At 41.6% G+C, this 13,670-nt stretch overlaps 1 protein-coding gene across 6 annotated transcripts in view; it reads right to left on the bottom strand.

The window, feature by feature from the left end:
- Positions 1–3,502: 3,502 nt before the first annotated feature.
- The window catches only part of nbeal2 (neurobeachin-like 2), a 42,678-nt gene continuing 32,510 nt past the window's right edge, over positions 3,503–13,670 (bottom strand). For all 6 annotated transcript variants that reach the window (XM_044117673.1, XM_044117674.1, XM_044117679.1 and 3 more), the window contains 19 exons: positions 13,465–13,598; positions 12,642–12,749; positions 12,446–12,541; positions 12,240–12,364; positions 11,494–11,634; positions 11,278–11,408; positions 11,079–11,188; positions 10,873–10,990; positions 9,629–9,726; positions 9,247–9,360; positions 9,076–9,159; positions 8,874–8,983; positions 8,246–8,418; positions 8,053–8,147; positions 7,833–7,949; positions 6,117–6,278; positions 5,597–5,745; positions 4,942–5,077; positions 3,503–4,780 (listed from right to left, as the gene is read on the bottom strand). In XM_044117673.1, coding sequence (XP_043973608.1) covers positions 4,673–4,780; positions 4,942–5,077; positions 5,597–5,745; positions 6,117–6,278; positions 7,833–7,949; positions 8,053–8,147; positions 8,246–8,418; positions 8,874–8,983; positions 9,076–9,159; positions 9,247–9,360; positions 9,629–9,726; positions 10,873–10,990; positions 11,079–11,188; positions 11,278–11,408; positions 11,494–11,634; positions 12,240–12,364; positions 12,446–12,541; positions 12,642–12,749; positions 13,465–13,598 — 2,309 coding nt within the window. In that variant the 3' untranslated portion in view covers positions 3,503–4,672. The remainder of the gene's footprint in view (positions 4,781–4,941; positions 5,078–5,596; positions 5,746–6,116; positions 6,279–7,832; positions 7,950–8,052; positions 8,148–8,245; positions 8,419–8,873; positions 8,984–9,075; positions 9,160–9,246; positions 9,361–9,628; positions 9,727–10,872; positions 10,991–11,078; positions 11,189–11,277; positions 11,409–11,493; positions 11,635–12,239; positions 12,365–12,445; positions 12,542–12,641; positions 12,750–13,464; positions 13,599–13,670) is intronic.

Here is a 13,670-nt window from a genome sequence, read left to right as displayed (position 1 = left end):
CTATGATTGTCTAAAGTGGTACCATGAAAAAAATGAATTTTAATGTATTTTAACCCCTTCCTTCATCAGTATTTTGATAAGGTTTTTCTGGCTGCTTTTAATTTAACCTACTCATCCTGACACATAAGGCTTTGAAGAAAAGATTGCAAACCTTAAGGCCTGCCACAAAGTTACAGTTTATACTCCATTAGTTGAAAATCATGGAAAAAATCAAATTATTATTTTAGCATAAAAAAAAGCATATTTTAGCATCATCTGGCAAAAGAAGGGTGATGCACCTCTCCGGTCTCTAACTGTTGATAAAGAAGTGAAAAAGTTATAAGACCGTTTTGGGCCTTCAAGAAATGAAAGACGTTTAGCACAGAACTCCATGTTTGAAAAAGCAGAACTTACTGGCCAAAGATGACTCTCAATCCAGTTCTCAAGAATCTAATTTTACTCTGGAAGCACAGGAAAACAAACAAGCAACTGATAATCAGAAATTCACATAAATAAGCAATTCCTGTCTTTATCGTGTAATATTGTAAATCATCCAGCAGGAGCCAGGGCTCATGTATTAATAAGAGGGCTGAGTTCCAGTCTCAGTTGGGTTTGTGCGTGAGCTGATCAGACTGTTGTGAGAAGAAAAACAAGAGATAAACCACTCAAACTGTGACCGACAAAAGGCCAAGGTGCAACTTTTCATGTAAGTACATTTATTCTGTGGTTAAAAACAATCCACCTCATAAACAATGATTGTACAGCTGGTTCTGTTTTTAGAGATGCCAACTATAACATTTTTGATCAGTAATCTGTTGCCTCAGGCTTTCTGGGGAGATAAATATAATATTGGACACATGGCTAATTTCTTTTACCAAATGTTCAAAGTAGGAAGGACAAACAAACATGCCACTTCAACAAGAGCATGTCTGCGCTGAATCTGATTATCACAAGTCGGGAAAAGGTTTCCTATTTCTAAAGCCAGAGAAATAGTTTACCGTACTGTGACAAACAAGACTGGTTGAGGACCCAAGTTTATCTTACCAAAGGTAAAAAAAACACCTCTAAATCTTACAGTGTTAAAGAATAGTGTGTGTGTTTTAGGGTCACCAGGCACTGCAAGAAGAGTCAGACTCCATCTCGAATAGATGATGGCTCCTTGGAAACACATTTTCTGTCCAACCGATCTCTAACTTAACCCTGCAGAGTTTGATAAATGCAACTGGAAAACGTCACTACACTGCATCCTGTAGTATTTCATTACATTCATCCTCTCGTCCTGCCCTCTGGTCTGGAGGAGTGGGCAGGGTGGGAGAGGGGAAGGCTGCTGGATCAAAGAAAAACATGGGGCCACCACTAAGAGAGAGGTGTCAATCCGTCCCCCTCCTCTGTCGGGGTGAGCACACAGACTCCTCACCTCCTAATGCTTGATTGGGGGTCTAGTTTTACCACCCACTTCTGCTTCCCCATCCCATCCTCCCTCCACTGCAAATTGTTCCCCCACGGAGGTGTTTATGGGGAGGCGGACAGGATGTTCGGCCCAACAGGAGATCAAAGCCCCCCCACTTCCACTCCACCCACGGCTGCTCCCCGTGACCTTTTCAACTCCAGTAAGGGTTAAAAATCACAGACACATGCAAAGCTGTGATTACAGTAGAGAAGCTGGATGATCTATGATTGTGGCAGCGGGATCAGTTTCCCCGTCCTCATGTAGCTCAAATAGAGGCTCAATTTGGAGTAACAGGCCGCCCTCCTCGGGCAATCCACAGAAAAGAGTGGTATTAAGTATCAATGCCACAATCACTGCCTGTTTTTAACACAGTTTTCACAGAGAGAGGGAAATTTAGTTGAAGTGAAGACATATCTTTGAATTAAGATCAGGTAGTATGGGTTTTGATGAATGAAACCCATTTTTCAACATGTTCCAGAGGTAAGACCTCATGGATTGTAAACAACAAATACCAAATAAACTTGGTTTAAACTGTCCGTTTTCAATCTTGGATGGTCTCTAAAACACACACACAAACACACACACAGGCCACTGTAAAAGTATTCACTCCCATTGAACTTCTCCACACTTCTGTTTCACATTATGACCACAAACCTCAGGGCGTTTTAGTGGGATTTTACGTGATGGACCGACACAAAGTAGCACATAGCTGTGAGGTGAAAGGATAATTATGGTTGTCAAACATTTCTCCAAATAAAAATCTAAAACGTTCGGCTAACGTTGTATTCTGACTCTGCTGAGTCAGCAGTTTACTGTAACTACAGCTTCAAGAGTTTTGGGGTACATTTTTGCAAAAATGCTCAAGCGCTGTATGATTAGCTGGACAGTAATTTTAAAGTACTCCTACAGATTTTCAATTAGGTTTATGTCACGGTCATTCTAACGTGTTAATATGTTTTAATCTAAACTAATAGATTATAACTCTAAAAGCCCAGTTTCAGGTTTTCTACAACTTTTAACACCTCTTTCCTCATGATTTCAGTATCTCCTACACATCTTTTGTTAAAGTTTTGATCAGACTTCTTTCAATACTGGCTTTTTTTTTTTTGCCACTCTTCTACCAATCAATTCTCCCACCTGAGCTTTGGCCCCCTGCAGCTCCTCCAGAGTCACCATAAGATTCTTGGCTGCTTTTCTGACCAATGCTCTCCTTGCATCGTTTCAGTAGGTTTACAGTTCTGCCATTTCCTAATGCTGGAGCTGTTTGAGGTGTTATAAACTTGAGGTTCTGTTGAATGACCAAACCCTGTTTTAAACTCCCCCACATGTTTATTCCTGATCCGTTTCAGGTGCTTCTTGGTCTCAATGTTTTACATTAACCAAGTTTCTCTGGCAAACCTCTGAGGCCGTTACGAAAAGGCTGCATTCGTACTGAGATTAAATCACACACATACGGACTCTATATACCAGCTTCTGGAGACACTTAGAAGCAGATTTTATTCAGGGGTATTAAAGCAAAGGTGGGCTGAATACAATTACACGAGGCACTTTTCAAGTTTTTACTTGGAAACTGTTTCGAAAACCATGCGGCATCTTCCTCCCATTTAACAATTACGTTGTGTTTCTCTGTCTAAAGACACAAAGTTGGGGCACCGCGTAGCTCAGTGGCAGAGCAGCCGCACCAGATGTGGAGGCTATACTTTAGGCAGATGTTTCTGGTTTGATTCCTGACCCTGGCTCACCTACTGCATGTCTTCCTCTAGATAGGCTAACGTTTCTCTACAAAGATTTTGTGGCCCTAGATCACTTGTGGCGTAAAAAAAAATACTAATAAAGAATAAATAAAATAAAAACACACGTCAAGGTTTGTGGCTGTATCGTGACAAAATGTTACGAACTTAAAGGATGTGAATACTTTTTAAGGCACTGTAATTTTCAACACTAGATTGTGTTTTCGTAATGTAGCTTCCTTTGTGTTTTCGTGAAAACGGCAACTAATTTGTGTTCTGTACTTTTTCCACCAACAAGACAATAAAAGAAAGAAAGAAAAACAGACAGGAAGCAAATTCCCCCAGAGTTTCCTCAAGGACTGTTTAACTTGCTGCAGATTCTTTAGATGCTCTTTCACTACAACAGCAACACAGGCGAATAACTTCACACGGAAAACAGTTTACTCATGGCTTCATTCAGAACATCTCTTCCACATCTGAGTCACAATGAAGCAGAAAAGTGTCACATCTTACAGTAAAATCATTGATTGGAATTCAGTGTTTATTACAAGTCCTGGGAAAGGAGGGGGGGGAAAAAGGCACTTATTCGATAAAAATCAAACAAGGATACAGGCATGTGGCAAAATGCAAAACCGCTAAAACCGTTGAATTAAACTGTTCATAAAGGCCGATTGTGTGTATAAGGCAACAGAAGGCTCTCTCTCCCTCTGACATGAAAGCTCAATTGTCATTTTTAACAAGTGAATATCTTTCACATACTCGACTATTAAAGCAGGGCTGCTTTAATTGTAACAGGTTTTAATTTCTCAGAGCCTAAAAAGGAATGCAGGCCAATAAACTGCTGCGAGTCGAAGCATCTGTCAAACACTAAAACCCACAACACAGCAGAGGTTCACAAGCTTTCTACAGTCCCTCCGCCTCCTCCCTCCCAACACTCCCCTCTTGTGGCATTCACCAGTATTGCAACGTGGAAATCTCGAGAGCCGTCCACTGCGGTTTCGTTTTTTGTGTCTTTCAAGTTTCCAGGAGTTTTAAGATCCTGTTGCCAATCAATGGCTTTAGGAGTTTTTGTTTTTTTTAAAGAGTGCAGAGATCCCAGCACAAAAGGAGCTGTGCATGGCGCTCGGGGTTGGGGGAGAGGTGAAGGTCGTGGTAATTTTCACAGCGTCACTTCTGTCTGAGTCTAAGTGTTCATCAAAGTGAGTCATTTCGCTGAAATGTGACTCAAAGAGTTCCCGCGATCCATCATGAGTTTACAGCCTGAAAGCCCCTCCCAGCCCCGAGCTCTTCCACCAGAAACCAGACGAACAAGGCCACTCTTTGGATTGATGCTGATTGAAAACAGCACACCTGCTAAAGAAATCTGCAATAAAATATAAAAACATTTAGGATGTTTTTTTTTTTAAAAAAAGTGCTCAGTGTATAATTTCTCTCCCAGAGAGATATCAGTGGCTTATAAGTAAAGTTCCCCCAGTTTTGTTTTTAAGAAAAAGTCTTCGAGCCGCAATTCCTCTTATTTGCCGACTTTCTCCGCAGGATTGTACTCGGTTTCACCGGCCGACACCTGAGAGATGCGGCGTGTGGAGCCCCACAGGCGACGGGAGAACTGTCCGGAGCGAACCTGAGAACAGGAGAGAACGTGCATTTTATTCACAAGGGATCGGTTGCACCAATTACACCATCGTCTGAGAAACGTGGTCCTCAACAAATACTCTGTATAATTATCCTCCTCCCCCTTTGCCGCCTTTCCATCTCACACACTCTTGAAGTTTGGCTTCTCACCTCTTCAGGCTTCCCTGCCCCCACCACTATTAGCTTCCCGTCCTCCAGTCCCACGAGTATGTGGCTGAACTCTTTCGTGACAGACACACTCCTCACAGCAACCCTTAAGGCCAGAGGTGTTATCAGAGAATCCAGGCTGCAAAACAGGGAGATGTTAGAGCTGGCTTATCTTTAAGAGTCAAATCTATTTAATTTAGTCTATTAAAAAGATTAAAAAGTATCAGAAGTAAATAAATGCATAATAAATTGTATAATTTATATAAAATGAATATGTGCTGTGTGGATGCTTTTCTTCAATAGAGAGAGCAAACTTGGTCAGCCTGATCGAGCTTCAATTATTTTGCAGATTATATTGAGCAAATATGTCACTATTGATGTGCATGACTAGTAATTAGAACTATTGACTCGTGTGGACAAACCTTTTAAATGTTTTTCTAAAAATATATATATATATATATATGTATATATATATATATATATATATATATATATATGTATATATAAACATGCAGCATTTTACTTTACATTTCCATGTGTCAATTTTTGTTGGTTTATCATAAAATCCAAATAAAAACATACACTAACGTAATGTGACTAAATGTGAAATGGGACTTTGAGTAACTCTCAATAAATGACTTATTCGAAAAGCCTCTACCTGAATAAATCCCGGACGTGGAGGCTGCCCTGCACGGTCCCCAGGATGACGTATTCAGACACCAGGTGAAGCGCGGTCATCTGCTCCTCCATGGTGATAGAGGACATCAGGCAGCCGTTCACAGAGTAAACATGAACGGAGTGCTTGCCCTGAAGGAATAATCCTCACATGAATACCAGTCGAATTGCACTGCTCTTCTTTACTGGCTGTGGTAGTCAAGGGTGATGTTACATTATAAGCACAAAAATGAAAGCATTTTGTTATGATTGCATGTGGTAGACCAGCACAAAGAAGCACACATTTGCTGGAGAAAGATTATACAACGTTTGCAAAACATCTGTAAAAATAAATAATCTGCAAGATATATTTGTGCAGTTGGCCCTTGGACTTTTAATTAGACACTTTAACACCTACATACCGCTGGTCTGTGTTTGTCCGTCACATAAAATAAGTACAAAACAGATTAAAGTTGGAGGTTGTGAAAAGGCTCAATGGGGAGTGAATACTTTTCTTTACGTACCTTCCTGTGCGAGCGTTCCTCCTGAGACGTCTGCACCACGATGTGGCCTTCCATCCCGACTTGGAGCGCACTGATGGGGGCGCGTACGCTGCTGTCTCCAGGAGGCCGCAGCGTTCGGAGGTACTGTCCCCGTCGCACTGTGTGCACAATCACAGTCCCATCCTGGGAAGGAAGCAAAGCAATAGGCAGAGGGTCAGGAAATATGCAACAGCTGCTCACACAGATAGACCACTAAGAGTTTTTCAACATGTATACAGACCTAAATGGAAGCATTGTGACTCTGTTTATCATTTTTAATTTGGTGGCAATATTAAAAAGGTAATGAAATAGAGGATGGTCTAGGAGAAAAGACTTAGGAATGCAGTATAACCTGGGAACAGGCTTCCTGCTGACTGGGTTTCCTTCCTCCACCACATAAACCTTCTTAGACTTCAAAGACACACATTTTTGTCTAATCAGCCTTTAACTATCACTCCCAGGCTCCACTTTCTTTTCCTAATTTGGTCATTTCCAACCGCACGAAAACAAGATAACGCACAGTCGCGAAACCAACGAGTGTTGTCATGGTTACAGCACAGATCTCAAACTCATAAACAGAGTCGTCTGGGGTCAGATGAGATCAGCTAAAAACTTCATTTTCTACATGTGTACATGTACTGAACAGCTAATGTGTTCAATGACTCACTATTGTCTGAGTTGTTGGATTAAGATGTTACTGCTGGCGGTTCTGTCAGCAGTTTGTGTCTTAAAAGGTTCAGTGGAAAAGTCTGTCTGACAAAACTCCAAGCTGTTTGTCTGGAGGTCAGGGTTCCTGAATATCTCACATCCTAACATTGCTCATTTTTCCAGAGTTCTCAGTTCTACTTTTACCACATTTTCCTAAAAACAAAACAAAACAGATTTTCAGGGAAGAAAGGGAAGGACGGATGGATGAATGGATGGATGGCATACACATGTTCTTCTTCATTTGCTTGAATCTGGAAAATATTTAAACCCAATTCCAGATTTTTCCATACAGCCCGGGAAACACTAATGAGCAAAACGCATACAATCGTTGCTTTTTTACTTTTTTTTTTTTTTAATGACACCTAATCTAATTTTAACGCAGGCCGCTTTGGTCTCTAATTGACAAGCTGAAATGACTAAAGTCATTTTATTTAAGAAGTTCAGAAACATGTGCTGACGATTTGGTTTCCTGCGGCAGCAGTTCGCACACGCAACGTGCACAGGACCATTTTCTGCTGCAGATGCTTTCCCAGAGTGAGTTACAAGGCACTGGGAAACGTCCATCTGGAGTACAGAGAGTGCAGGATGAGATGTAGAAAGTACACACCGCAACATGGTTTCTTTTCAGCAGACTAAGAATACCGCGTATAGCTCCTATTACACGTTGCATATATTATGTGTTGACATTCATGCCACAAGCATTTGAGTGTATCCTAGAAAACAGAAAGGAAGGACCACCTATGTCCGTTTTAGCTGTGTCACAGAACAACTGGCATCTTGTTTGTTAGAGACCCTCCAAGCTGCAGGAGGCATATTGTAAATATTTAGCTCAAATAGTCAAAGCTGTATTGTTAAGCACTCCAGAAACCCGTTGTTGATGGAAAATAAACCACAAGCAGGAAACGTATCGATGTGAAACCAGGCATCGAGATTTCTAAAACGACGTTTTAGTCACGGCATCTTCTTGTGCTGAGCCGTAACATCTCTGACCTTTGACCCAGAGACAGCCATGTCCAGTTCGGTGCTGATGGCCACACAGGTCACCTCCTGGTCGTGTCCGCAGAGGATCTGCACAGGCCGAGGCGACAGGCTGCTGGAGAATCCGCCCTGCGGGACGATTTAAAATAACCGTGAATACACATCTGACGGCTTCGCTTCCAGCCAGAGCAGCTCAGTGTGGGTCTGTGTGGGGGGGCGCAAAGATATTCACCTGCTGCAAAACCTGCCACACTATGCAGGACGTGTCTCTTGAACCAGAGATGAGGTAGATGCCACACAGATCCAGAGCCAAGCAGGTAACAACATCTTAATAAATACACAAGTAAAGAAAAAAAATTAAAAATCACCTCATGCCAGTGAAGAAAAGAAAGAAACCTTTCTCTGCGTGCTATGAGAAAGCTCACCGATGTGCCGGCAGATCCTGCCCACCAGCTTCCCTTTCCCCAGCTGAGTGACGCGAAGGCTGCAGTCCCAGTGTCCCCCGCTGAACAGCAGACGACCGTCGTTGGACACCACCAGCACCTGAGCGCTGAGCTCCACTCCGGGAGAGAAAGGTCCCGCCAGGAAACGCTGAGTCCTGCAAACACAAAGAAAGGTTGAAGCAAGCGAGTCTGTTGGGATCTGAATGCGACCAGGTCAAAGCTCTCAACATTTGTTCCTCATGGGATACAGATTGGATCAAAGTAGACTCCATTGCTCAGAGTTCATTGAACATAATTTTTAATTTATTTCCCAACAATTACGACCATAGAGGACTTCAGCAAGGCTTGGTGGGGCCAAGCTTGGGAGTCACATAAAAGGAGCATCCTGGCGTGGGCATCGTAGTTTGTCATGTTGATCATGTTGAAGAAAATCAGCTATGCACCAGGGAGAATATCAAATTTCCCCTTTTTTTGTGGAGCACATCTGTAACCCACACTGCATGACAACCAGACAAAACAATAACATATAACATGCTTTGGAGTTTCCTGAAGGCCAGCGCTAAGCTAAAGAGTCTACCACTCTGAGTGCACTTTATATAAACTCACTCACTTTGGATTGGTCATCGTTGGATCTTTAGTGAAAGTGAAGTAGTTGGTGATGTTTTTGTCATATGGAAGCCAGCTGTGTGTCCCAATCAAGCCACTTGAACTTACAGTCACCTGTACAGAAGAAAGCGACTTGGCGTCAGAATAAAAAAAAAAAAAGCTTGTAAAATGATTACTGCTGTAGCCGAGCTCGGTTTGGACGTTACCAAGGTGTCTGAGCCTTGCATGATGGAGTGATTCTGATTCTTTGGTACCAGTGCTTGAACCAGAGGAAGTCCATCACTAACCACCTGAGGCGGACCCAGGTAGACGTGTAAATAAATACAGCGCGTTCGATTATTAAATCAGTGGAATTAGATGAGCACAGGAGTCCTCACCTCCACGAACGGCCGGAGTTTGCCGAGGTGTTCAAAGATGTTTGCTGGTAGGTTGTCTAGGCGGGCCTGCCGCCGAGATGCATTCTGGGCCGTCATCCGAGGAGGGTGAGGCTCCTGATCGGAGACAAAGGTTACAGAGAAACACTGTCATTTTCTGATGCAGAATTACAGACGGAAGCATTTTTAAAGCCGATGTGACTGAAATCTCTAGAAGAGCTGAAATTCTGATCTTTTTAAAACCTGCAGAACAATTACACGTTAATTTGGCTGGTTGAAACAATATGACTAAACTAGAATTAGAATAGAACAGATTAAGTTAGAAAAATGTTAACAAGAGCCTCGAAAAAGTGTCAATTTCTGTTTTCACTTTCACTTAGTGTACCTTAAGCAGCTGACAGGGAGTCTGTCCAAAGTTGCTGATTATTCCTTCCAAGGCTTTTCGCTCTGTCTCATTGGCAATGGCGTCCAGATCCACAGCACCTGCAGCAGCCAATAGAAGACAAATATTAACTTTTTCCCAGAGAAAAGTGAGATATTTAGAGGTCAGATACAACTTTTTCATAAGTTTATGTAAAACAATCTTCAGACAAGAAGTCTTAAAATAAATCAATATGCATGTTCCTTATTATTATTGTTATTATTACCATTATTTCAGAGAGCGGAATATTTAGCCAACAAAAATTCAATTCAAGCAAGTCAAAAATGTATTGTGATCTTCAAACGTTTGGAACTGGTTCCAAAAAAAAATAAAATAAATAAATAAATAAAAAATAAAAATCGCTACTCGCCTAAACTGACCTTTATCCAGTCAAGGGACGTAATTTAAAAGCTTAAAGCAACTAAAACCATACCCAGCTTTATGTTACCGCCATGCACAGTGAGAGTCATGGCCAGATATCTAAGAAAGGCTGGGAAATAAAAATAAATATTTATAAAAAGGTACTTTACACATGTTTAGAGTGTAAGAAGTAACAAAAACATGGTTAAAGTTACATTTCAGTCTGAAAATCGGACATATAATAAAAACCCCTTCGAGCCAAAGTGTTCTCATAAAAGGTCATATAAACATGTTAGCAAAAGATCAGTGGTGTCATAAAATTTTAGATGAAAGTGGAAAACGCCCCCCAAAAAACCCTTCCCTGTAGTTTAAGGCCAACTGAATATTTATCTGGTTTTAAGTTTAATGACAATAAAACAGACAGATTTTCTTTTTGATGTTTCTGCATTGTTACAGTTTATCAGCTGAAATCGAGGAAGCACAACCACACAACTCCTTTTTTCCTTAGCCATTTTCTTATTTCCTCCCAAGTCCCAAGAGGAAGCAAACAAACACAACAAAGATTTAAACTGAACAGCCACTAATACGAGCAAATTAATCCTTTACTCACGTTGTTTGTTTAGCTCATAATTTTCTGTTGTGAACCTAAATAAGCTTGTTCAGGCACACAGGAACAACTAAATGCACACAAAAGAATAGGAGTGATTACCCTTGTCCATATTCTATGGCTCTGCAGGCTCAGGAGAAACACACTTCACATGTTTTCCTTTCCATTTAGCAAGGATCGCCACAAAAACATTGCAGTTTGTTCATTCGTTTCCTCACGAAAGTCCTGGTTGCAGCCTCACCCTCGTAAGTGCAGTAGTAGAAAACGTTGAGCGCTTTCACCGCCTCTTCTCCTCTCTGCTTGCATCCAAAGATGAGGTCGATCCACTCGTGGAGGTGGGAGGACACGTGTTCGGACTCCTGCAATTCAAGAGTTGCTTTCATGCTGTAACTCTGGCAGCAGATGCATGACTGAGTTTTATGGCTCTGCGTGTTGTTGGTGACTCACCAGGGCTTTCATGTGTTTCCTGATAAAGTCTTCCCTTGATGTCGCCCAGGGAGGCAGCAACACATCTGCCACCAGGTCCTGAGATAACTGCAAGCGGCCCAAGTCGAAGCCTAGCAACGGATTTAAACGGATTACTTTCAGACCGCAGCGGACATCCCGGAACGGCACCGGGTTTGCCGCTGCTTGTGGAACGTCTCACCATTCATGTTCTGCAGGAACTCCGGGAAGTAGAAGAACTCCGGGATGAGCTCTTTGACGTCGGCCGGGCTCTCCATGCGAGCCTGCCAGGCCGCCGCCACCGAGTGGAACTGTCTGTCTGCGACGTCGAACCTGAACGACGGCGACACGTCGCATATTTAGAACGGAGGAACACACGGGAAGCTAGGAGACATCAGACGGTGGCCACGGTCCTCACCTGCCGCTCTGCAGCTGGATATGCAGGGTGGTAAACGGCTCCATGCGGATCATGTAGTGCATGACTCCTGCTGCATTAGAGTAGTGTGTGCCATAGTGGAATTTCTCGGTGGTGCCTGATGGGTCTTCAAAGCTCTCATACCTGAAAAAAAAAAAATTTTTTGGCCTTTATTAACTAAAAAGAATTTTAAAAAAAAATGATAAAATTGTGCACGATTGTAACTTGGAAATTCGTTAAAGGCTGAAATGTTTATGAATTCATTTAAATAATCGTCAATTAATTTAGTAATCAACCTTTACTAAATTAAAAACCCTCTTCTGTAAATCTGTTCCACCCAAAACTCATCGAGTGGCTGTTTTAGTTTCACCTGGTTCAAATTCTATTAAAAAACCCTTTTGCTGTCCAATTATTAATTGTTAAAACATAATCAGCAGATCAGTCCTACACTGTATTGACGTTAGATCAACCAGAAAGGGCATTTAAAGGAATTCCGTGTTATTGAATCTCAGTCAATAAAATGTTTATTTTCTTGTTTATAAAAGGAATTTGTTAATTTTCATCTTTTGATGTATTTAAAATATTGTATTAAAAAAACGGCTTAAATGAAAAATCTGCAGAATGTGCCAATTCCCCCCTCCTCCCCTGATCAATCATCAGAATAATCAATGACTAAAATAATCATTAGTTGCAGGCCTACACTACGTTGTTTTTGTTTTTTTCTCTTTTGCATTAACAGAGCCTCTTACTTTTCTTTGACGTTCTGTGCATGACGTGGGTTGACCACACCTATGGGCTTAGATAGATCTCTGAAAACTGAGGGGTCCTCCAGATCCAGATTAGGAGAAGTGTAGTCACACAGAACCCAGGGGAACTGAGGAGAAACAACCAACACAGACGTCTTCTTAGACTCAGAGTGTACCACTGGAAAAACAAAACGTGCTTCGGTACGCACCACGGGGTACTGGGACAGGTCGTTGTACGTGCGCCCAGCGATGGTATTCAGCTGCATCAGGTACTCAAAGTTTGAGATTTCTCTGTAAACCCATTTCTGTTAAATTCAAGAGGACATCACATTAGGTGGGAAACATTGGAGCCACGTAGCGCTGAATGGATAAAACACACATGGAAAAATGATGTCAATAAAACACCTGAGTAAGGCCTGACGCTTTCAGCAGCTCCTGAGGGGAGCGGGAGCCGAAGTAGAACAGGTTTGGAGGCCGCAGCCCGAGGATCCTTGAGTACACCTTGTTTCGTACCTACAAGGTGAGAAATGTAGCATTTTAGAGCTTCTAATGCTTATTTAACATCACAGCATAATTTGGACAATACACAACAGCCTCCATATTTCTAGGTTGAAGTGTGTTTATGGTTTAAAAACCCATATTGTCACTGAAAACTGAAAATGTGTTGGTAGAATAGATTTAAGATGGAAATCCTGACTGCAAGAGGGATTACAACCCTCTACTAATGACAGTTTTACTTAATTAAAACCAGTTTTGACTCAGAGGAAAGTTGCAACAACCCTTAGATCTTTAGGAATTAAAGCCTGAGAGATGAGTCTCCCAGGAAGACTAACCACACACACACACACACACACACACAGCAGCAGCAACGTGTGTGCTCCTGCTCCAATTATGAAAAGATTGCGATCACTTTAATGTGAATCTCAGAACATAAATGCTGAAAACTATTCTATTTGTCTTTATAAAAAGGCTTTAGGAGCTTTATGTTCATGCAGAAAGACAGCAAGATGAAATTTAAATCTGAGAAGAAAATGCTATCAACTTAACTTTGCACTTCCTTAAAAGATATGATGGATAATAAATGCAAGAGATAGTTTGCAATATTGCACACATCAATATCGGGAATTACAAATGATTATCGTTTCAAATTAAGACTATTGGGAAACGTTTTCATTGTTACTTTAACAAAAAGGAGCTTCTGTTTTTAAACTGCATTCTTAAATTTGACCTTCTTTCTGAAGTTGATGAAGTAATGGGCCTGGTCAATGAAGAAAAGTTCCAGCGCAGACCGTCGCAGGTTGTATCTCCTCAAATGGACCTCCCGAAGCTGAGACAGAGGTCTCTTGAAATCGAACCCGATTCCTGCAGGATAAGGGAGGCAAACTTATGACTCATCCGAGACAGAAACCTTTAAAGAACCATAGCACAGAGAGG

The sequence above is a fragment of the Gambusia affinis genome, linkage group LG05 (genome assembly GCF_019740435.1).
Source record: "Gambusia affinis linkage group LG05, SWU_Gaff_1.0, whole genome shotgun sequence".
Classification (NCBI taxonomy): Eukaryota; Metazoa; Chordata; class Actinopteri; order Cyprinodontiformes; family Poeciliidae; genus Gambusia; species Gambusia affinis.
This window is presented reverse-complemented; position numbering and strand designations above follow the sequence as displayed.